We start from the raw sequence: 24,608 nt of genomic DNA on the forward strand, positions 1-24,608 counted from the left end.
TAGTTAAGGAAGAAATCACAAATATCACTACATTTAAATTACATTTGTACCAAAAGAATTATGTAGGATGGCTCATGAATTAAAGCAGGGTTTTAGAAATTGGACTATCATTCAGTCAAAAAGTCTTCATCCTAACCCCCAGGGAGTTCTGAAGCTGTAAGATCCCTTCAGATTTGGCTCAATTTAGGGAAAGGGTTTAGGACATTTGTACCCCAACACTGACCAGTCATTATAGGTGGGTTCTTCCTGGGAAGTGGAGTAAAATCTGATGAGACTGCTTTCATCACCTAAAGCAATTCTAGGGGATGACTGACAGCTAAGGGCTGTCAGCCAGCAACATTCCCAGCAATGAGAGAATAAATCCTTCAGTCCCAAAGGGAGGAGTTTAGGTAGAACAGAACAGCATCCACAACAGAAATGGTGTTCTAGTTCCTGGGAATACGTATATATTCATGTGGAAGAAAACAAACAAACAAACAAAATATATATATAGTTTTATTTTGCAGTCTCACTCTGTCACCCAGGCTGGAGTGAAATGATGTGGTCTCGGCTCACTGCAACCTCTACCTTCTGGGTTTGAGCAATTCTCCCACCTCAGCCTCCCAAATAGCTGGGACTACAGGAGAATGCCACCATGCCCGGCTATTTTTTGTATTTTTAGTAGAGACGGGGTTTCACTATGTTGGCCAGGTTTGTCTTGAACTCCTGACCTAGTGATCCGCCCACCTCGGCCTTCCAAAGTACTGGGATTACAGGCGTGAGCCACGGCGCCCCACCCAAATAAATGTTTTTTTTTTAAATTCATCATCTATTTAAAAAATAAAAATAGAACTACCACATCATCCAGCAATTCCACTGCTGGGTACATCTGCAAAGAAAATGAAATCAGTGTATCAAAGAGGTATCTGTACTCCCATGTTCATCACAGCACTACTCACAATGGCCAGGAGATGTTAACAACCTAAGTCTCAATCAGCAGATGAGTGTATAAGGAAACTGTGGTCCATATACACAATGGAATACTATTCAGCCTTGTAAAAGAAGGAAATCTTTTACATTTTTTACAACATGGATGAACCTGGAAGACATTATGTTAAGTGAAATAAGCCAGGCACAGAAAGACAAATACTGCATGACCTCACTTACCTGTGGAATCTAAAAAAGTCAAAATCATGGCAGGTCGGGGAGTGGGGGTAGCAGGGAGGGGGACAAGGAGGAATGAGAAGATGTTGGTCAAAAGGTACAAAGAAGGGCAGGGTGTGGTGGCTCATGCCTATAATCCCACCACTTTGGGAGGCTGAGGCAGGTAGATTGGTTGAGCACAGGAGTTCAAGACCAGCTGGGCAGCATGGTGAAACCCTATCTTTACAAAAAATACAAAAACTAGCCAGACATGGTCACACATGCCAGTAGTCCCGGCTACTCCAGAGACTGAGGTGGGAGGATGGATTGAGACCGGGAAGTGAAGGCTGTAGTGAGCAGTGATCGTACCACTGCACCCCAGCCAGACCTAGACCCCGTTTCAGAAAAAAAGTACAAAGTTTCAGTTAGGCAGGAGGAATAAGTACTGAAGATCGATTGTACAGCATGGTGACTACGGTTAATAATAATGTACAGTCGTCCCTCGGCATCCACGAGGGATTTGTTCCAGTACCCTCTCTGTATACCAAAATCTGAGAATGCTCAGGTCCCTTACTAAAAATGTCTTAGTTTTTGCATATAACCTAAGCCTATCCTCCTGTATACTTTAAATCATCTCCAGATTATACTTAGAATACCCAATGTAATGTAAATGCTATGAAAATAGTTGTTATGCTTTATTGTTTTTGATTTGGAATTATTTTTATAGTTATATTGTTAGTTTTCATTTTTTTCTAAATATTTTCAACCCACAGTTGAATGAATCAGAGGATGTGAAACTCACAGATATAGAGGGCCAACTGTATTGTATATTTGAAAATTGCAGAGAGAGATTTTAAATATTCATACCACCAAAAAGTGAAGTGATGGATATGTTAATTAGCCTGGTTTAATCACATGTATCAAAAAAATCACACAGTACCCTGTAAATACACAGTGATTTGTCAATTAAAAATAATTAATGAGTTCAAAATTCTTTTGAAGTGTAACATCCTTAACTTTTTCTTGTTCAAATAAAGTTTTCTGTTTTTTTATTTTTTTAATTTGTTTTAAAAAATCATCTCTTAACTTCCATTAACTCAGTTGATTCACCCTATTAACTTAAGGACTCTCTTCTTCCTTAAGTTAAACATTTCCTGATAATCAGGAAGGGCAAGGTTATGTTGCAATAAGATCTTAACCCACAGTAAAAAGTAGATCTCAGTGACTTAACTCAATAAGGAGACTTAATTCCACAGTTATTCAAATGACTCAGATTATGGAGTTTCCAGCATCTCATACACCACCATGCACCTACTTGCAAGTTCCATTGGTTACTGTTAGTCAAATGTCCCCAACCTAACAGCAGAAAAGACTGAGAAATGTACAGGAGCTTTGGAATACTGGTAAGCATCACTGTCTCCAAAAGTTATACTGTTATTATCTAAGGTAAGGACAAATGCTCAAGACTGGTAGGTTGTCCTCTAGAACACCCACACGCTTTCCTCCAAGTTATATGCTGACTAAGACTCAGTTCTTTGTGTTAGCAAACTTATTTATAGACGATGTACTTATTATTTTAATTAATTATCCATTAAAGATTATACTATCCAATGAAATCTGGGTGCAAAACATAGTTGTTTCTATGAAACTGTCAATGGAAGAAAGAGAAGACGATTTTGACCCTCTCGTTAATAAAGAATCTTCCAGCATGTGTGCTCAGTGTGACAATGTTGAACTGTAAGAATGTCCTAGAATATAATCTATCACCCACCCCGATTATAGGGCTTATGCTTCAGCTAGAAAAATCAGATCTCGATGTTCCCCTAAACTTTGAGTCTTGTTCAATCCCTAGCCCTGCCTCTTCCCTTTGCAGGGTCAAAAGCCAGGAGCTACACACAGAGACTGAGGACATGCTGGACAACCCAGCACATGCCTTCCCCATTTCCCCAAAAGTGTTACTCCCTTTTGATCCCTATGGTGAATGACAGTGCCCACCCTGAGGAAGAGGACAAAATCGGCACAAAACTTTTGACTCCATTCAGAATTTTGCTTGGGGAAAATTCAGACCATAACCCTGGGGAGCAGAATCTCAAGTGTTGGTGCCTCTTTGTGCGCTAGTGTCCCTGTCTGAGGACCTGCATGACAGCCTGGAGTGTAGGAGATGAAGGTCCCAAGGAGACCTAGTTCTCCACTCTGACCTTGTCCATAAGAAGGAAGAGCCTGCCAAAGGCTCCTCAGGCCCAGTGTGTGGGTGAGGGAGAAAGGAAGATGGGGTGTCTGCTTTCAAGGTCATGGCCTTCCATAACCTCGCAGAAGCTCCCAGACTCTGTCTTCATGACGAAACTCAGAGACTGAGATGTAGACCAGATTCAGGGCTGGACCCATATCAAAGGGGTCACAGTGTGTAGTGACCTCCCTCATAACCGGGAAAAGAGTGTCATCAGCAATCAACAGGTTACAATGTCAATGACATCATACAATGTCAATGACAAACGGAGCTCAGACAAGGAGTGGAATGACTGTGAACAGGCACCCCCAATGAGGGACCCTAGAACCACAGGGAGCTCTGCCATTTGTCCTGTGGACTCCACAAGAAACAAACTGCCCCAAACTGCCCCTCCACTGTGAGGAGGCTGTGGAGGCTGAGGTGCTCCACATGGCTGGTGTAGACATCCAGCACCACAAGAATCTGGAAAATCCAGTCCTCCTTCCTAATAAGAGGGATGAGCACGCTGGCTGTCAGCATCCTGTGCACAGGATGGTGTGTGTGAGGTGTGCATGTTACCCAGGCTTGGCCAATCAGAATCTTTCCTAAAGCTGTTAAAACTCTGGTAGACATTCTAGAAACATATATAACAGAGACAGACAAACAGACACACACACACACACACAGAGCAAGAGAGAGAGATGAGATAAGATGTGAAGCGATAAGGAAGAGAAATACAGAAAAATAGATGCAAAAAGAAACACAGAGACAGAAAAAATGCAGATAAATAGTGACAATGGATTAGAAAAATAGAAAGGCAACAATGTAGTGAAAGACACAACAAGGGGTCACAGACAAAGATGCAGAGAGACACACAGAAAGAACTATACAGGGACAAAGAGACACAGAGAAAGAGAGACAGATTCACAGATAGAAATATAACAGAAAGAGAGAGGTGAAGATCTCATTGTGTATCTGGAACTAGTCACTTCTGAAATCAACTTGACTCTAGGCTTCCTTTGTACCATGAACAAAATATATCTGGGTTTCTATCATTTAGAATCAAAAATAGTATTTTTATTGCTGGTTACGCTTTCTTAAAAGTAAAAATTATTCTTGATTGATGCGACTTGCCAGAATGTTTGAAACACCATATCTGTCCCCAAACAATTCCACCATGCTTACTTACACAGCACTCACCAAACCAGAAGAGAGGCTGGGATAGTCTCAGGCCACTGCACTGAACATCAATATGAAAGAACCATGAATGATGTGACAACTGAGTTGATTTTCTACCTCCTCTGCTCACCCTGACTTTGTACCCCAAATTCTTTCAGTGTCTTTTCAAGGTACAACCCTCCTTCTGGCCACAGGTTGTCTGGGTCACCTCAAGGTATGTTCCTTCATTCTGCAGTGATTTCCTGCCGCTGCTCAATTAAGAAAGTTCAGAATATGGATAACTCAGGATCATGTTTAATTATGTAAAAAAGCTCTAAAGTCAGGTAATGGTTTTCATGTGCTTCTCTTGAGCAGTCTGAGGAGAGAATAGAAACAGACATCCCTTGGGACCTGAGTAGACGCAGCTGGCCGTGCACAGGCAGAGGCTCTGGGTCAGTGCAGGAAGCAGTCACAGCCAGCGCCTTGGGGTGGGGATGAAAGGAGATGACCTGGTGGCTGTGTGACAGCCACTGTAGGACTCTGATCTCAGGGGGACAAGCTGACACAGGCAGTTGGGAATTCTGGGCAGGGACAAGCAGGCATTACAGAACAGTGATAACCAATCCCAGTTAAAATAGTCTCAGGAGTCAGTGCAGGAGCCCTGGAGAAGAGAGAAGAGAAGTGATCAGCACAGGGTACGCTGGTGGGCCTGCCATCTCACCCCTCAGGGGCCCCCTGCAGCTTCAGAGAAAGCTGAGGTCCAGGGTGTATTGTCACCTCCCCCAAGATATGCACCAAGGTGAAATTAGCTCATGAGGACACAGAACTTCAGCTTGATGCAGATGTGTGGGAGGTGGGGGAATAGCTGTTACTCTTCTGGGGAATATGAAGGGTTCGGTCTTTTTAGGAAATTGGATGATACCTCATCCCTACCACTAGCAGTCTCTTTCAGTCACTGGAAAATGCCTACAGGCAGTAGTCACCAAAATATGGCACAAAATGGGCATCATCCTAGTGTCTAACATTTAAGCTGTGGTTCTGGCTCCACATTTCACAAGAAGATGCCACCAAAGTTAAGGCTTGGTTCTGGGGAACAACCTCTGGCAGTTTCCTAGAAACTGGCAAACTTCGCCCCTAAGTCTTGATCCTCATAGCAGCAAATATACCACGAACAGAGACGATTGTGGTCAGGTACATTCAGCTCATGCTCTTCCCTCTTACACCTGTGCTCCCCGACACTGGATCATGGCTGAAATATCACCTGCTGGTGGATGCCCTTGAGGTCTTACAAAAGGAAGTTATGCAGAGAAAGGTCTCATTACACAAACAGCCAGTCTCTCACCCCAAAGGAAAATGACACATGTGACTTAATTAGAGTTATATTCTCTTCCCACCCATGTCCTTCAAGGCCTTAAGCACCCTAATATAAAATCCCCTAAAACAAAGGAAATTGTCACTAGAAGGCAAGGAGGCCGAGGCTCTGACCCTCTTAATGGAGGAAGCTTTTGGAAAGGAGCCAATGAGACAATGATGAACAGTAAGGATGACCTGCAATAAGCTCTATCAGTGAGCTGTGTGACAGGGCTACCTTTCAACTAGTAAAATCAGATTCCAATGCCTCCTCCAATCTTGTCCTGTCTCCTCCCACCTCCAGCTCAGCTTTCTTCCTCTCGGGGTCAGGAGGAAAGAGCCACATCTAGAGACAGGACCTCCCTGAACAGAGGGTCTGGGTCACAGCCCATCTTCCCCTTTTCCCTTGGGGTTCCTCACCTTTCTGACTCCTGTGATGGATAATAAGGCCCAGCCCGAGGAAGATCAGCCCCAGCACGAAGCCTCCAACGCCACTCAGCATCTTGCTCTGGGCAGATTCAGACTGAGCCCCTAAGAAGCAGAGCCTGAGTGTCAGTGTTTGTCTCCACACCCCATAGCATTCCTGCTGAGGAGCTGAAGTCCAGTCTGAGATTCAGGAGGTGAAGGCGTCAAAGGAACCTAGTTCTCCATTCAGACCACCCCTAAGGGAGGAAAGGCTAGCCAATAGGTCCTTGGGTACAGTGAGTAGGTGAGAGAGTGGGGAAGCAGATCTCCACTCCTCAGGAACTCATCCATAACCTTAAACCCTAAGATCCCAGTCACCAGCCCTAATGATCAGTCCCTCCGAGCTATCAGGACTGGGATCCAGAGAAACAGTATGTAGAGTAATTTCCCTAGCATCTGGAAAGGTGATGAGATCAGGATTCTTCTGATGCACTTGCCATGGAGCAAGAGGTGCTCTAGTCTCCTGTGATTCCCAGCTCAGTAGTGACATCAGGGATAAGAGATGGGAAGGGATGGGTCAGAATGAACTCTGCCCTTTGTCTTGTGGGGCCCATAGTAACAGAAACTCAATATCCCCTTACGCCACTCCACGGTGATGGGGTTCTGGAGGCTGGGGTGCTCCACGTGGCAGGTGTAGACATCTCCATGCTGGGGAGTCATTTCCAGCATCACCAGGATCTGGAAGGTCCAGTCACCGTTCCTAATAAGGGGGGTGGACACAACGCCGGTTGTCTCCTCCTGGTCATTCCGAAACCATCGGACTTTGATCTGGCCTGGATAGAAATCTGTCACTGAGCAGACCAGCAGGTTGTGGTGGTTGAGGGCCTCTGTCCTGGATGGGGAGATGGTCACTGTGGGCTCCACTGAGGGCAGTAACAGACAGGAAAAGACAGGAGTGAGATATGAGACTACACAGCACGTCTACCATTGGGAAGGGTCCCTCCTTGGAACCGGAGTGGAAAGATACCTGGAGTCCAAGTCTTGGATTAAGATTCATTCAGCACATATAAATATGACAATCACTGAGAATCCAAAGATAAACAACATACCATGGTCCCTGCCTTTACAGAATGTGCGATCTAGTAACAGACAGCAAAAAACAAAAAGAATGTGACTTCAAAAGTTTGTAATATTTGAAAAAAAAGTAGGCAGGCCTTGAAAACAAATAACACTGATCAAACATCATGTTTGCCCATAACTCGATTCCTTTATCTTCTCAGATTGCTGCTCATAGTAAAAAAAAAAAAATGACACATCTTTCCCTGCCTCTTTTACACATCTCATCCTTTACCTTTCAGGCCACTTTATTGCATTTCCTTTATTCTCTTAGTGTAAAACTATAGTAAATATTTAATGTATGCTTTCTTTATTTAGTCATATGTTCTCTCATTTTCTTTTTTCCTTAATTTATTTTTAACACACAAGTGAGTTTAATTACTAGCTGTCTACCCTACTCCATTCCCTTGCTGTTGAGAATTACTTTTTTGTCCTAAAATCAGATATTATCATTGTATGTTCTCTGTAGAAAATATTCTGAGATCCTTGCAGAGGTCAGCCTAGGTTAATGAGCCTGTAATGCAAACATATACATATAGCTGGGATTTGCTGAGGACAGCAGGTGGCACCCCTATTAAATGGCACTCACGAGCCATCATCCGGAAGGAATCACGGTTTCTGCTTGGACTTGAACTTTTCTTTGGTTCTCCTTCCTGGAGTCCACCTGAAATCACAGTCAGCTATGTGGTCTTATAAGATTTGTTCATCTTACACAGATTGGGAGTAAAAATAGAGGGCACAAATTTATGAGAAAAGATGATAAAATAAATTTTATGGAAATAGAACTGAAATAGCAAAAATATAAGTACTTGCTGGCACTATGATGTGAGTCAAAAGAAGGCAAGGGAGTATAAAGTAAACTAACAGTTTTGTGAATCTGACTGGAGTCAGACTAGGGATTGATTAATCATAAATTTGATTGATTAATCATAAATTTTCAATGCCTTGAAAGTATCATTTTGTCCCATTAACATGGAGATCAAACAGGAAGAGACCATTGCTGCTTCTGGTCAAAACTGGCTTTAACAAGGCTTTATGTCCCTTTGACTCTACAGATGTGTAGTGAGGAAGGTAAGAATGTTGTGTACTTTGGGAGGCTTAAGGTCTTGGTGAGTACTTGTGGGCTGATTACTTAAAGTGTTTATCATGTACTAATATTAGGATATATAAAGTGGTGATGCTAATCTCTAATGCACAGGCAACTGCGAGATTAAATGACATAACATAGATGGTATTTGATAAGGCAACTTAGAAATAAGTGCTCACTATATGGGTAAAATTAACTTTCAGAATGTTTATTCCTGAAGTGGATAGTGATGGGGGGAGGGGAGAACCTAGGCCAAAAGCAACCTGAAACTATTTTTATCCAATAACTTAATGGCTTCAATCTATTTATTCCAAAACTTCTGCTCTTTGCATTGTACCATTTGTTCAGCTTTTCTAAGAAATTAAAACTGCCTTACAAACATCATTCAAGTGTTGTTTTTATTTTTAGCAAACACTTTTTTCCTCAGACTTTGTATTCACAAACTATTTAGATCCAAGTCAATAAGAGTTTAAAGAATTAAGCAAAATGATAGAAAATAATTAATAAAAGTCCATTTTTAAGGTTCTGTTTACCTCTGGTTTTTCTTGAACCTAAGTGGATTGGCAGCTGAGCACATTTATTCATTAATTTAACAGAAGATTATTGAGCTCATACCACATGCCAGTCAATGTGTCAGGTACCGGCCATGAAATGATTAAAATACTCTCACCTCAAAGAGCTCCGCCATGAATGAGAGCCGTTTAAGAAAACAGAATTACGATGAATAATAATTTGAAGCCAAAAGTCAAAATATCTTATTTCACAACTGTAATTGCTGGATGCCCTGCGCACAGTTGTGGAGCAGCCCTAACTCCACCAGGCCAAGCCTGAAGCTTCCTGCGGCATGAGCAGTGCACGTGGACCTTGCTGGGTGGGGCAGTGCTAGCGGGGCGGGCGGGCAGGGGAAGAGGGCAGAAATTGGGGGCAGAGAGGACTGCTTAGCAAAGGCAAGGCATGAGGAGGCAAACGCATAAGGCACGAGGCGAGAACGTGCAGAGCAGAGGGCGAGGCTGACGGACGGGGAGGCTGGGGCGAAACTAGGCAGCTTGACCAACTCTGCCTGTACCCCTGCTCTGCCCCCAGGTCCCTGCCCCTCGTATGCACCTGCCCCACCACCCACACCGCCAACTCCTGTCCCCTGGGGTAGAACGAACGCGGCTCAGGTTCCAGAGGCCTCGCCCCCATCGTCCCTCCTAGCGCAGAGACTCGGGGCCCCGGCCAAGAGTGGGCCTCGCAGCGGGGCGACGACGCTCACCTCGCCGCTGCAAGGTCGTGCGGAGCTCCAACTGGTAGCTGTGTCTGCACACCGTGTCCAACTCCGCCCGGGTCCTCTCCAGGAATTCCTTCTGGCTGTTCCAGTACTCGGCGTCAGGCGGCCCCAGCGGCGTCACCGCCCGGTACACCCCCACGTCGCTGTCGAAGCGCACGTACTCCTCTCGGTTATAGATGTATCTCGTCACAAGACGCACGCGCTCCGTCCCGTTGGTGAAGTAGCACATGCCCTTAAACTGGTACACGAAATCCTCTGCGGGGAATCACCGGCCGGTCAGTCCGGCCCAGCCCAGCCCGTCCTCCCCCGCAGCCGCCGCCCTGACCCGGCCCGGAGCTGTGGAACCGCCCGCGCGACCTCCAGTTCCCGCCGGCCTGTGCCTCGCGCTGCAGACCTGGGATCCTCCCGGGGGCTCTGCCCAGCCCTGTCCGCCCTCTCGGGGGTCTTCGGGAATCCGCCTTCCTACAGGCAGGAAAGGGAGGAAAGCCCTGTCCCTGTCTGGCTGGGCCTGTGAACCAAGCGAAGAGGCAGTCGGGTTGATTTTGCATGGACCTCTGCACTTAGAGGGATCAGGGCGTTCTCGCATGAAATCCCCTTTTCCATGGAGCTCCTGGGTATCTCAGAGATAAAGTTATCCACATAAACCTGAGAGTTCAAGGGAATGACGAGACAGGTCCAGGAATTAAACCTGTCCTCTTTTGATATGCCTATTCTCTTGGTCCCTGGGTAAAATACCTTCCTTCCCATGCCTGGATTTACCCTCCCAAGTGCCCTATGAGGTTCACTCACTTCTGTGTTAGAAAGAAGGGAGTCCTAGATCTCTGAGTCCTAGAAAGAAACGTTTATTCACCGAAATAGCACAAGCTTTTGAATTTGATAAACTAGAATCCCATTAAACTGTGGCAGTCACCAGCTCGGGCAGGTTACGTAACAGAATATCCATATCACAAGTATAATTGTGTAAAAGAAAATCATGATATCTACACACAGGATGTTAGAAGGAGTGAGAGAGAATTTATATAAAGTATTGTTCTGTGTCTGAGTGAGTGGTTTCATAATATGTGTTATTTCCCTTCTTTACATCCTCCTTTCTACTAAATTCAGTCCACCATTAACTCGGGTCTCTGAATCCCACTCAAGTCACCATTTGCCCATAAATCAGTGAAACCTGAAGACTCCCTGTCTGTGGTCAGCCAGTCAGCTTCCCTCAGTACCAAGATTTTGCCTCCACAAATGCTCCACTGAGTCAGGAATACAGACACCTTTTCCCCAAATACGGGGACTACAGACACCATTGCTGCCTTACATTTCCCAATGCAGGATCTCATAATAGTTAGTCCAGGCAGTCTTGGGGGCACGCCTAAATGACAAATCATGCTGTGTCTTTGGAGAAATTCATATCTTCAAAAATAACCCCATGCTCACTTTGTCCTATCACTGGTAGTAAATGAACACTTTGTCTCCTCTTTTCTCTCCTCTCTCCTCTTCCAGGCTTAAGTCTGTAGGATGGGATTGGATTCTCCTCACCTCATCATTAAAAGATAAATGGGAATGCAACATAGCTCTCTTTCCCAAAACAGAGGAAATATTGATAAAAGATTGTGTCTGAGATAATCGAGATCACCATCGCCATACCCCAGCCCAAGGAGAGCTTGTTCCCAGAGTGGCGGCTCTGGAGAGCAGTGGCCCTGCACTTACCGGGAGAGTCTCTGCCCTCAGCTACTGGGGTGCTCAGCATCGCCAGCACCAAGGTCACAGTTGCTGCCCGAAGGCCTCCGGGGATCCTCAAAGCCTTTTTCCAAGACATAATTGAGACGAAGGGAAAAGTAGTGGTAGTCAACACAGCTCGGACCTGATGGATCTGATGTACCTGGCAGAAAGAATAAAAACCTGTGGATGTTTCCATGCGTGGTAGGATTGGATGGTCCCTTGCAAAGGAACCAATCAGCACTGGAGCTGAAGGACCTCATCTGTCTCTGGGCAGATTTTTTTTTGTGAAGGTTCTCAATCCAGTGCCTGGCACTGTGACGTCTTCCAATTGCACTGGATGAACATTTGAGGTGAAAATTTCCTCTCAATTATGGAAGAGCTGAAGACTGAATGCCTAAGGGATTTTAAGAAGCCAAAAAAAAAAATGCGATTCAACAGTAAACATCTTTGTAATATTGATTAAAAACCAGTTGTTTTTATACTTGGGATTCTTTCAATAGGGCAAATTAAGTGGGGATCATATTTCAGGGGAGAGAAAATTGCTGTCATAGACATTTTTACTGCTGTTGTCTTAGACACACTTTGAGGAGCCTTAAGTTTTGGTGAAAAGAGCAAAGTTTTTAGAAGGAAATAATGGTGAGTTGCAGTTCCACCACTAATGTGCTTTAGGAGAGTCAACAAATAACTGAATTTATTTTTGCCCCAGGCTTCTCTTTGTAAAATGTGGATCATGTTTCATGCATTTTACATCTAGATCTTCACGTATACAAATTTAAGATTAATATGACTTGTTTAATGTTACAAAAGGATCCTCAACTGTTATATATAACTATCAGGTTAATATGTGGAACAAGAAAACAAGCCAAAAAAAATTGACACCCATCTCTGCTGGTAAATGATTCTTCATTATGCAATAATACATTGTATTTATACTCTTCGAGTGAAAGTATTTGAAAAGTTAATTAAGTTGACATTCCTTTTCTAAGTTCTTCAGCTGTTTAAATCCTCCCTGAACCATGAAATAGGTGCATCTGGTATCAGCAAAGGCACAATACACAAACCTTTACAGTATTCAGACATAGTCATGTCTAGATTTGAGGAGAGAGAGCAAAAGCTGTGGAGAAGCATTTCCTAGGTCCTGAATAGTATTAATGATGGAGAAAATGTTTAGAGTCACAGATTGTACTGTGCCAGCCCTAAACATCAAATCCCAAATGGCAGAGGTATCAATGTGGTTTTTTTCAATTCTATGTATTTTTTATTTAACAGTTCCTCATGGACATATCTACATCAATGCGTTTTTATAAATAAGCATAACTTATCAGGTGCCTCTTGGCAGTGACTAGGGGCAGTACTAATGGTTATAAAGCAATTAGAACAATGCCTGGCAAACATTACTTCTGACCCCAACCAAGAGAATAAATATCTCCACCTCTCTTCTCTCCCTTTCTCTCTTTCTTTTCCCAAAATTTTAGGTTCTGCTTTTAAAGTAGAGAATACAATCTAAAATCAGAATATAAGTTTACCAGGTAAAAAGAAGCAGGGAAGAGGCAACAGCAAGAGGTTTGCAATAGTGGCACATGAAAGCGTTGAGCCACTCCAATATTCTGTATTATTCACAGCATAATTCTAGAGCACCTGAGACTGGGAAAGTTGCCACTGGGCGTCCAGCAGCAGTGGTTTACTCAGGATCAGGGTAAACCCAGCCTAAGGAGGGTCTCCACTGCTGTGATGGACACATAAAGGAGGAACCATACTCACACCTGGAATGGAGTTGGGGCAAGGAAGAGTAGGCAGAGAGACCTGAAGGTGCCCTCAATGTCCTTCCTCATCCCCCACATCAGTGTCCCTCAGAATAGAGGCCTCTAATGCATCCTATCCTTCCTGTTTAAGGGAAAAACTTCCCACAGGTTTATTCTGAGGCAACTGCTACGCCAGACCTGGGGATTCCCCAGTCTCACAGGCCTCTTCGCACAGACTTTTCAGCTAGCAACAAGTGTCACTTTAGAGCCTTTTTCTGATTGGCTAAAACCTCACTGGAAAGGTTTTGCTTTGGGCTTCTGCCAGTTGTGTCTGCCTGGCCCAGCCTTCTCTACAGTTGTCTACCCTGGCCCTATCCCTGCTGCATTATTCAGGGCATTCAGGCAGAAGAAGGCCAGAGAAGAAAGAAACTAGGTCAAGCATCCTTATTCCGAGTGTCTCACCTGAATCACCTGCCCAGCCTCTGTGGGGACAGAGCAATTAGAGCATTTACCCCAAGTGGGTAAATGGGCTAAAAAGCCACTGCCATTAGTAGGGACGGTCAGGGTTACAGTAGGGAGACTTACTTCAAGGGACATTCTCTCTTCCCTCAGGGCGGAAGAAAAAGTCGTGGACTCCTTCTTTGTGAAAATCAAGGGAGAAATCATCTTCCCTAGTCAGCATCTCTTGGAATCTGTGCTTGGTCAGTGGAATTGAATGTGAACATAGGAGCCACCCTGTCACCAGAAGGACCATCCAAGACTCCACCCTGCATTTACTTCAGGAATCAAGAATCACTGTATATTCTGAAAGGTTCTGTGGCCTCCTTAATGCCAATGGTAATATAACTAGAAATGCTGCTCCCAGAATATTGTTTTCCTTTAATTAAAATTTATCAAGCAATTATCCCTAAATTTTTCAAAATCTTTGTGAAGCCACTTACATATTTCTTTTATATCAACTTCTAGGTAACCAGTTATATATAACAATTTTTCATGGCACATATAAACTAGGTCCTTTCTCTTGGCACAAAGTTATCTCTTTAAAATCTCAGTCTAGAGAATCTGAAGAAAGCGCCAAATCAGTAGCATTCAGGAGCTGTGTTCAGACAGTGCCTCCCACAAGCAAGTGGCCATGGTGAAACTCCAGGGTGGAAGTCAGATAAGAATTGGAGGATGATGGAGAGTGAAGGAGTAGGAGTATGGGAAAAGCTTTAGCAGGAAGATAGAAAATCAGGTGATACAGGACATTTGGAACATTTGAGGGGAAATGAGGAATGTGGGTGATCTTGGCACAGAAGCCCAGACCTCACCGGTCCCACGGCTCCTCATGCTCTATGAAAATAGCCGTTGAAGACAGAAGACTGGAACGAAAACCAAGCTGCCTGCAGTGGATATGCTGTACAATGAAGCTTTGTTTCGTAATCTATATTTTCAGGTTCCTTCCTCCTGTCAATCTCCTCATCCATGCATTGCCTCAGTTGGACCATTGGTGATTAAACCACCGGAAGCTAACCTACACATCACTCTTTCTAACACACCTCTGCTTGTGTCTACTTCTGGTTCCCTAGTGATGCCTGGGATATTTCCAGAGACAGCTTTTCCTCCAGCCTCTAGATTAGTAGTCACCATGCTCCTTCATTCCCAGAAAAAACTTAAATATCTCTCTGTGAGATCTTTATAATGTCTCCTTCTTCTATAAGTTCTTACCAGTAAAGAGAGGCCCTAATGTTCAGCCACATAAAAATATATGTAGTTCTTGAGTACTTAAACCCATATCCAAGTACTCAAAAACTCGTATGTCCAAGAACTCAGCTCAAGGCCATGGTTCATGCAAAACAGCAACATTAGCAGTAATATTCTGGGGAGAATACTCTTACACCCTCAAATAGGAAAACTTAAGATATTCCATTTTAACCACAATGACATATCACCTCACATCTGTCAGAATGGCTATTATCAAAAAGACAAAAGATAACAAGTGTTAAGGATGTAGACAAAAGGAAACATTTGTACGCTGTTGGTGGGAATGTAAATTAGTACAACCATTATGGAAAATAATATGGAAATTCCTCAAAAAGTTAAAAACAGAACTATCATATGATGTAGTAATCCCATTTGCAGGATGTAGACAAAGAATTTAAAATTAGTATGTTGAAAATATACCTATACTCCTATGTTCCTTGCAGCATTATTCACAATAGTCAAGGTATAGAATCAACCTGTGTCATTCAGCAGATGAATAGATAAAGAACATGTGGTATGTATACACAATTAAATCCTATTCAGACTTTAAAAAGAAGGAAATCCTGTTGTAAGTCAAAAAGTGACTGAGGTAGGTCTCAGTCAATTAAAGGTTTATTTTGCCAAGGTTGAGGAATACACGTGGGAAAAACACAAATCACAGGAGCATCCGTGATCCATGCTTTTGCCAAAGAGGGTTTTGAGAACTTCAGTATCTAAAGGAGAAAGAGCAAGCAAGAGTGAAAGGAGAAAAAAAGGTGGAAGAGTAGGGCACGACACAATTGGTTACATTCCTGAGTCTTTGATTAGCCTCAGTAAATCTACATTTTACCTGTGAAAAGAGAGTAGAGGAAAAAGTTGATTATAAATTATGTTATGCTCGGTAAATCTACATTTTACATAAAATTAAGGAAACGTGAAAAGAGGGAAGGAGTAGAGGAAACGAGGTTATGACAAGGGGTTGTGAAATTGCCGTTATCTGTTTGGGAACAAAAGGAAGACAGTATTGGTGCCTCAGTCCTCAAGATTAACTTTCCCTTGGCATAGTGAGTTTGGGGTCCCAAGATTCTATTTTTCTTTCACACTGTTATTTGTGACAACATGCATGGACCTAGAGGACATTAAGCTAAGTGAAATCAGCCAGACACGGAAAGACAAGTAATGCATGATCTTACTTATATGAGGAATCTAAAAAATCCCATTTTTGAATTGAATTTATTTTATTTTATTTTATTTTGTTTTATGTTCTAGCGTACATGTATAGGACATGCAGGTTTGTTACATGGGTAAACGTGTGGCATGGCGGTTTGCTGCAGCTATCAACCCATCACCTAGGTATTAAGCCCAGTATGCATGAGCTATTTATCCTGATGCTCTCCCTGCCCCTGCCCCTCACAGGCCCCAGTGTGTGTTGTTCCCCTCCCTGTGTCCATGTGTTCTCATTGTTCAGCTCCCACTTATTAGTGAGAACATGCAGTACTTTGTTTTCTGTTCCTGCATTAGTTTGCTGAGGACAATGGCTTCCAGCTCCATCCATGTCCCTGCAAAGGACATAATCTCATTATTTTTTATGGCTTCATAGTATTCCACGGTGTGTATGTACCATATTTTCTTTATCCAGTATATCACTGATGGACATTTGGGTTGATTCCATGTCTTTGTTATTGTGAATAGTGCTTCAATAAACACACGCATGCATGTATCTTTATAATAGAATGATTTATATTCCTTTGGGTGTATACCTAATGATATGGTTTGGCTGTGTCCCCACCCAAATCTCAACTTGAATTGTATCTCCCAGAATTTCCACGTGTTGTGGGAGGGACCCAGGGGGAGGTAATTCGATCATGGGGACTGGTCTTTCCCATGCTATTCTCACAATAGTGAATAAGCCTCACAATAGCTGATGGGTTTATTAGGGGTTTCTTCTTTTGTTTCTTCCCCATTTCTCTTGCCATAGCCATGTAAGAAGTGCCTTTCACCTCCCACCATGATTCTGAGGCCTCCCCAGTCATGTGGAACTGTAAGTCCAATTAAACCTCTTATTCTTCCCAGTCTCCAGTATGTCTTTATCAGCAGTGTGAAAAAGAACTCATATAGTAAATTTGTTCCAGGAGTGGGGTGTTGTTGAAAAGATACCTAAAAATGTGGAAGCAACTTTGGACTGGGTAACAGACAGAGGTTGGAGCAGTTTGGAGGGCTCCGAAGAAGACAGGAAAATGTGGGAAAGTTTGGAACCTCCTAGAGATTTGTTGAATAGCTTTGATAAAAATGCTGATAGTGATATGAACAATAAGGTCCAGGCCAAGGTGGTCTCAGATGGAGAAGAGAAACTTGTTGGGAACGGGAGCAAAGGTGACTCTTGTTATGTTTTGGCAAAGAGACTGGTGGCATTTTGCCCGTGCCCTAGAGATTCGTGGAACTTTGAACTTGAGAGAGATGATTTAGGGTATCTGGCAGAAGAAATTTCTAAGCAGCAAAACATTCAAGAGGTGACTTGGGTACAGTTAAAAGCATTCCATTTTAAAAGGGAAACAGAGCGTAACAGTTCAGAAAAACTGCAGTGTGGTGATGCAGTAGAAAAGAAAAACCCATTTTTTAGGAAAAATTCAAGCCAGCTGCAGAAATCTGCAGAAGTAGCAAGGAGCCTAATATTAATCCCCAAGACCATGGGAAAATGTCTCCAGGCCATGTCAGAGACCTTTACAGCAGCCCCTCCCATCACAGAACCAGAGGCCCAGGAGGAAAAAGTGGTTTTGTGGACCAGGCCTAGGGTCACCGTGCTGTATGCAGCCTAGGGACTTGGTGCCCTGTGTTCCAGCTGCTTCAGCCATGGCTGAAACAGGCCAATGTACAGCTCAGGCTGTGGCTTCAGAGGGTGGAAGCCCCAAGCCTTGGCAGCTTACATGTGGTGTTGAGCCTGCGGGTGCACAGAAGTCAAGAATTGAGGTTTGGAAACCTCCACCTAGATTTCAGAAGATGTGGGGAAATGCCCAAATGCCCGGGCAAAAGTTTGCTTCAGGGGCAGGGACCTCATGGAGAACCTCTGCTAGGGCAGTGTGGAAGGGAAATGTGGGGTCTTAGCCCCCAAATAGGGTCCCTACTGAGGCACTGCCTAGTGGAGCTGTGAGAAGAGGGCCACCATCCTCGAGACCCCAGAATGGTAGATCCACTGACAGCGTGCACTGTGGGCCTGGAAAAGCCACAGACACTCAAAGCCAGCCCTTGAAAGCAGTCAGGAGGGAGGCTGTACCCTGCACAGCCACAGAGGCAGAGCTGCCCAAGACCATGGGAACCTACCTCTTGTATCGGTGTGACCTGGATGTGAGACCTGGAGTCAAAGGAGATCATTTTGGAGCTTTAAAATTTGACTGAGGCTGAGTGCGGTGGCTCATGCTTGTAATCCCAGCACTTTGGGAGACCAAGGCGGGTGGATCACAAGGTCAGGAGATCAAGACCATCCTGGCTAACACGGTGAATCCCCATCTCTACTAAAAATACAAAAAAGTTACCAGGGCATGGTGGTGGGTGCCTGTAGTCCCACCTACTCAGGAGGCTGAAGCAGGAGAATGGTGTGAACCCAGGAGGCAGAGCTTGCAGTGAGCAGAGATTGCGCCACTGCACTCCAGCCTGGATGACAGAGTGAGACTCCATCTCAAAAAAATAAATAAATAAAAATAAAAATAAATAAAATAATAAAATAAAAAAATTTGACTGCCCCGCTGGATTTCAGACTTGCATGGGCCCTGTAACCCCTTTGTTTTGGCCAATTTCTCCTATTTGGAATGGCTGTATTTACCCAATACCTGTACCCCCACTGTATCTAAAAAGTAACTAGCTTGCTTTTGATTTTACAGGTTCATAAGTGGAAGGGACTTGCCTTGTCTCAGATGAGACTTTGGACTACGGACTTTTGGGTTAATGCTGAAATGAGTTAAGACTTTGGGGAACTGTTGGGAAGGCATGATTGGTTTTGAAATGTGAAGAAGTGAGATTTGGAGGGGCCAGGGGAAGAATAATATGGTTTGCCTGTGTCCCCACCCAAATCTCAACTTGAATTGTATATCCCAGAAATCCCATGTGTTGTGGGAGGGACTCAGGGGGAGGTAATTGAATCATGGGGGTCAGTCTTTCCCATGCTATTCTCACGACAGTGGATAAGTCTCACAAGATCCGATGGGTTTATCAGGGGTTTCTGCTTTTGTTTCTTCCTCATATTCTCCTGCCACTGCCATGTAAGAAGTGCCTTTCACCTCCCGCCACGATTCTGAGGCCTCCCCAGTCATGTGGAACTGTAAGTCCAATTACATCTCTTTTTCTTCCCAGTTTCGGGTATGTCTTTATCAGCAGCATGAAAATGAACTAATACACTCAGTAATGGAATTGTTGGGTCAAATGGTATTTCTGGTTCTAGGTCTGGGAAGAATTGCCACACTGTCTTCCACAATGGTTAAACTAATTTACATTCCTGCCAACAGTGTAAAAGTGTTTCTTTTTCTCTGAAGCCTCGATAGCATCTGTTGTTTCTTGAGTTTTTAGTAATCGCCATACTGACTGGCATGAGATAGCATCTCATTGTGATTTTAATTTGCATTTCTCTAATGATCAGCAATGTTAAGCTTTTTTCATATGTTTGTTTGCTACATAAATGTCTTATTTTGAGAAGTGTCTGTTAATGTCCTTTGACCACTTTTTAATGTTTTTTTCTTGCAAATTTGTTTAAGTTCCTTGTAGACTGGATATTAGACCTTTGTAAGATAGATAGGTTATAAAATTTTTCTGACATTCTGTGGGTTGTCTGCTCACTCTAATAATAGTTTACTTTGCTGTACAGAAGCTCTTTAGTTTAATTAGATCCCATTTGTCAGTATTTGCTTTTGTTGCAATTGCTTTTGATGTTTTTGTCATGAAGCCTTTGCCCATGTCTATGTCCTGAATGGTGTTGCTTAGATTTTCTTCTAGGGTTTTTATAGTTTTGGGTTTTACATATAAGTCTCTAATCCATCTTGAGTTAATTTTTGTATAAGGTGTAAGGAAGGGGTCCAGTTTCAACTTTATGCATATGGGTAGCCGGTTCTCTCAGCACCATTTATTAAATAGGGAATCCTTTCCCCATTGCTTGTTTTTATCAGGTTTTTTGAAGATCAGATGGTTGTAGATGTGTGGTCTTACTTCTGAGTTCTGTATTCTGTTTCATTGGTCTGTTTTTGTACCAGTACCATGCTGTTTTGGTTACTTCAGCCTTGTAGTATAGTTTGAAGTCAGGTAGCATGATGTCTCCAACTTTGTTCTTTTTGCTTAGGATGATTGTCTTGGCTATATGGGCTTTTTTTGGTTCCAGGTGAATTTTTAAATAGTTTTTTTCTAATTTTGTGAAGAATGTCAGTGGTAGTTTGATGGGAATAGCATTGAATCTACAAATTACTTTGGGCAGTATGGCCATTTTCATGAAATTGATTGTTTTGTATTCATGAGCATGGGATGTTTGTCCATTTGTTTGTGTCCTCTTTGATATCCTTGAGCAGTGGTTTGTAATTCTCTTTGAAGAGGTTCTTCCCTTCCCTTGTTAGCTGTATTCCTAGGTATTTATTCTCTTTGTAGCAATTGTGAATGGGAGTTCATTCATGATTTGGCTCTCTGCTTGTCTGTTGTTGACGTATAGGAATGCTTGTGATTTCTGCACATTGATTTTGCATCCTTGTGGGGAAAAGAAAGAGAGATCAGATTGTTGCTGTGTCTGTGTAGAAAGAAGTAGACATAGGAGACTCCATTTTGTTCTGTACTAAGACAAATTCTTCTGCCTTGGGATGCTGTTAATCTATAACCTTACCCCCAACCCCGTGCTCTCTGAAACATGTGCTGTGTCAACTCAGGGTTAAATGGATTAAGGGCGGTGCAAGATGTGCTTTGTTAAACAGATGCTTGAAGGCAGCATGCTCCTTAAGAGTCATCACCACTCCCTAATCTCAAGTACCCAGGGACACAAACACTGCAGAAGGCTGCAGGGACCTCTGCCTAGGAAAGCCAGGTATTGTCCAAGGTTTCTCCCCATGTGATAGTCTGAAATATGGCCTCGTGGGAAGGGAAAGACCTGACCGTCCCCCAGCCCGACACCCATAAAGGGTCTGTGCTGAGGAGGATTAGTATAAGAGGAAGGCATGCCTCTTGCAGTTGAGACAAGAGGAAGGCATCTCTCTCCTGCCCGTCTCTGGGCAATGGAATGTCTCGGTATAAAACCCGATTGTATGTTCCATCTACTGAGATAAGGGAAAACCGCCTTAGGGCTGGAGGTGGGACATGCGGGCAACAATACTGCTCTGTAAGGCATTGAGATGTTTATGTGTATGCATATCTAAAGCACAGCACTTAATCCTTTACATTGTCTATGATGCAGAGACCTTTGTTCACGTGTTTATCTGCTGACCTTCTCTCCACTATTATCTTATGACCCTGCCACATCCCCCTCTCTGAGAAACACCCAAAAATGATCAATAAATACTAAGGGAACTCAGAGGCTAGCGGGATCCTCCGTATGCTGAATGCTGGTCCCCTGGGCCCCCTTATTTCTTTCTCTATACTTTGTCTCTGTGTCTTTTTCTTTTCTAAGTCTCTCATTCCACCTAACGAGAAACACCCACAGGTGTGGAGGGGCAACCCACCCCTTCACATCCTGAGACTGCTGAAGTCCCTTATGAGCTTAAGAAGCTTTTGGACTGAGACAATGAGATTTTCTAGGATCTAGGATCATGTCATCTGCAAACAAAGACAATTTGACTTCTTCTCTTCCTATTTGAATATGCTTTATTTCTTTTTCTTGCCCGATTGTCCTGGCCAGAAATTCCAATACCATGTTGAATAGGAGTGGTGAGAGTGGGCATTGTTGTTTTGTGCATGTTTTTAAGGCGAATGCTTCTGGCTTTTGCCCGTTCGGTATGATATTGTCTGTGGGCTTGTCATAAGTGATTCTTATTATTTTGAGGTATGTTCCTTCAATACCTAGTTTATTGAGAGTGTTTAACATGAAGGGATGTTTAATTTTATTGAAGGCCTTTTCTGTGTCTATTGAGATAATCATGTGGTTTTTGTCTTTAATTCTGTTTATGTAATGAATTATGTTTATTGATTTGCATATGTTGAAACAGCCTGGCAACCTGGGGATGATGCCAACTTGATCGTGGTGGATAAACTTTTTGATGTGCTGGTGGATTCGGCTTGCCAGTATTTTATTGAGGATTTTTTAATCAGTGTCCATCAGTGATATTGGCCTGAAGTTTTCCTTTTTTGTTGTATCTCTGTCAGGTTTTGGTATCAGGATGACGCTGGCCTCATAAAATGAGTTAGGGAGGAGTCCTCCTTTTCAATTACTTGGAATAGCTTCAGAAGAAATGGTACCAGTTCTTCTTTGTACCTCTGGTGGAATTCAGCTGTAAACCTGTCTGGTCCCAGGCTTTTATTTTTGTTGGTAGGCTCTTTATTATGCCACAATTCCATAACTTGTTATTGGCATATTAAGGGATTCAACTTCTTCCTGGTTCAGTCTTGGGAGGGTGTATGTGTACAGGAATTTCTTTTAGATTTTTTAGTTTATGTGCATTGAGTTGTTTATAGTATTCTCTGATGGTTGTTTGTATTTCCGTGGGGTCAGTGGTGATATCCCCTTTATCATTTTTCATTGTGTCTATTTGATTTTTCTCTCTATTATTCTTTATTAGTCTAGCTGGCAGTCTGTCTATATTATTAATATTTTCAAAAGACCAGATCCTGGATTCATTCATTTTTTGAAGAGTTTTTTGGTGTCTCTATCTTCTTCAGTTCCAGTCTGATTTTGGTTATTTCTTATCTTCTGCTAGCTTTGGGGTTTGTTTTTTCTTGGTTCTCTAGTTCTTCTAGTTGTGATGTTAGGATGTCAACTTGAAATCTTTCTAGCTTTTTGATGTGTGCATTTAGTACTATAAATTTCCCGCTTAACACTGCTTTAGCTGTATCCCAGAGATTCTGATACATTGTCTCTTTGTTCTCATTGGTTTCAAAGAACTTCCTGATTTCTGCATTAATTTCATTATTTACCCAGGAGTCTTACAGGAGCAGGTTGTTCAATTTCCATGTAGTTGTGTGGTTTTGAGTGAGTTTCTTAATCCTGAGTTCTAATTTGATTTCACTTTGGTCTGAGAGACTGTGATGATTTCAGTTCTTTTGCATTTGCTGAGGAGTGTTTTACTTCCAAATATGTGATCAATTTTAGAAGAAGTGCCATGTGGCACCAAGAAGAATGTATACTGTGTTTTTTTGGGTGGAGAGTTCTGTAGATATCTATCAGGTCCACTTGATCCAGTGGTGAGTTCAAGTCATGAATATCTTTGTTAATTTCCTGTCTCAATGATTTGTCTAATATTGACAGTGGGGTGTTAAAGTCTCCCAATATTATTGTGTGAGAGTCTAAGTGTCTTTATAGGTCTCTAAGAATTTGTTTCATGAATCCGGGTACTCTTGTGTTGGGTGGATGTATATTTAGGTTAGTTAGCTCTTCTCGTTGAATTGAACCCTTTACTGTTATATAATGCTCTTCTTTGTCTTTTCTGATCTTTGTTGGTTTAAAGTCTGTTTTGTCAGAAACTAGGATTGCAACCCCTGCTTTTTTTTCTGTTTTCCATTTGCTTGGTAGATTTTCCTCCATTCCTTTATTTTGAGTGTATGTGTGTCTTCGCACATGAGATGGATCTGTTGCATACAACACACTGATGAGTCTTGACTCTATCCAGCTTGTCATTGTGTGCCTTTTAATTGGGGCATTTAGCCTATTTATATTTAAGGTTAATATTCTTATGTGTGAATTTGATCCTGTCATCATGATGCTGGCTGGTTGTTTTGCAGACTTGTTTATGTAGTTGCTTCATAGTGTCATTGGTCTGTGTACTTTAGTGTATTTTTGTAGTGGCTGGTAATGGTTTTTCCTTTCCATATCCAGTGCTTCCTTCAGGAGCTCTTGCAAGGTAGACCTGGTGATGACGAGTTCCCTCAGCATTTGCTTGACTGGAGAGGATTTTATTTCTCCTTCGCTTATGAAGCTTAGTTTGGCCAGATAAGAAATTCTGGGTTGGAAATTATTTTCTTTAAGAATGTTGAATATTGGCCCCCAATCTCTTCTGGCTTGTAGGGTGTCTGCTGAGAGGTCTGCTGTTAGTCTTATGGGCTTCCCTTTGTAGGTGACCTGGCCTTTCACTCCGGCTGCCCTTAACATTTTTTCCTTCATTTTGACCCTGGAGAATCTGATGATTATGTGTCTTGGGGTTTGTCTTCTTATGGAGTATCTTACTGGGGTTCTCTGAATTTCCTGAATTTGAATGGTGGCCTGTCTTGGTAGTTTAGGGAAGTTCTCCTGGGTGATATCCTGAAGTATGTTTCTCAACTTAGGTCATTCTTCCCATCTCTTTCAGGCAACCCAATCAGTCATAGCTTCAGTCTTTTTTACATAATCTCATAGTTCTTAGAAGTTTTGTTCATTCCTTTTCATTCTTTTTTTCTGTAATATTGTCTGCCTGTCTTATTTTGGTAAGATAGTCTTTAAGTTCTGAAATTCTTTCTACCGCTTGGTCTATTTGGCTACTAATACTTGTGATTGGATTGCAAAGTTCTTGTGTTGTGTTTTTCAGCTCCACCAAGCTATTTATGTTCCTCTCTAAACTGGTTATTCTGGTTAACTGG

At 42.8% G+C, this 24,608-nt stretch overlaps 1 protein-coding gene across 2 annotated transcripts; it reads right to left on the reverse strand.

Annotated features, from left to right (window-relative positions):
- Positions 1 to 4,779: 4,779 nt before the first annotated feature.
- Positions 4,780 to 11,628, reverse strand: LOC100972994 (HLA class II histocompatibility antigen, DQ beta 1 chain). Of its 2 annotated transcripts, XM_063605266.1 has the most exons (6): positions 11,413 to 11,599; positions 10,109 to 10,222; positions 9,700 to 9,969; positions 6,883 to 7,164; positions 6,257 to 6,367; positions 4,780 to 5,147 (listed from the first exon to the last, which is right to left on the reverse strand). In XM_063605266.1, the coding sequence occupies exons 1-6, from the start codon at positions 11,519 to 11,521 to the stop codon at positions 5,134 to 5,136; spliced, it is 900 nt and encodes a 299-aa protein (XP_063461336.1). In that variant the 5' UTR covers positions 11,522 to 11,599; the 3' UTR covers positions 4,780 to 5,133. The 2 variants fall into 2 exon arrangements, with proteins under 2 accessions (XP_063461336.1, XP_003808659.4); XM_003808611.5 differs by lacking the exon at positions 10,109 to 10,222 and having other exon boundaries at positions 11,413 to 11,628.
- Positions 11,629 to 24,608: the final 12,980 nt, after the last annotated feature.

The sequence above is a fragment of the Pan paniscus genome, chromosome 5 (genome assembly GCF_029289425.2).
Source record: "Pan paniscus chromosome 5, NHGRI_mPanPan1-v2.0_pri, whole genome shotgun sequence".
Classification (NCBI taxonomy): domain Eukaryota; kingdom Metazoa; phylum Chordata; class Mammalia; order Primates; family Hominidae; genus Pan; species Pan paniscus.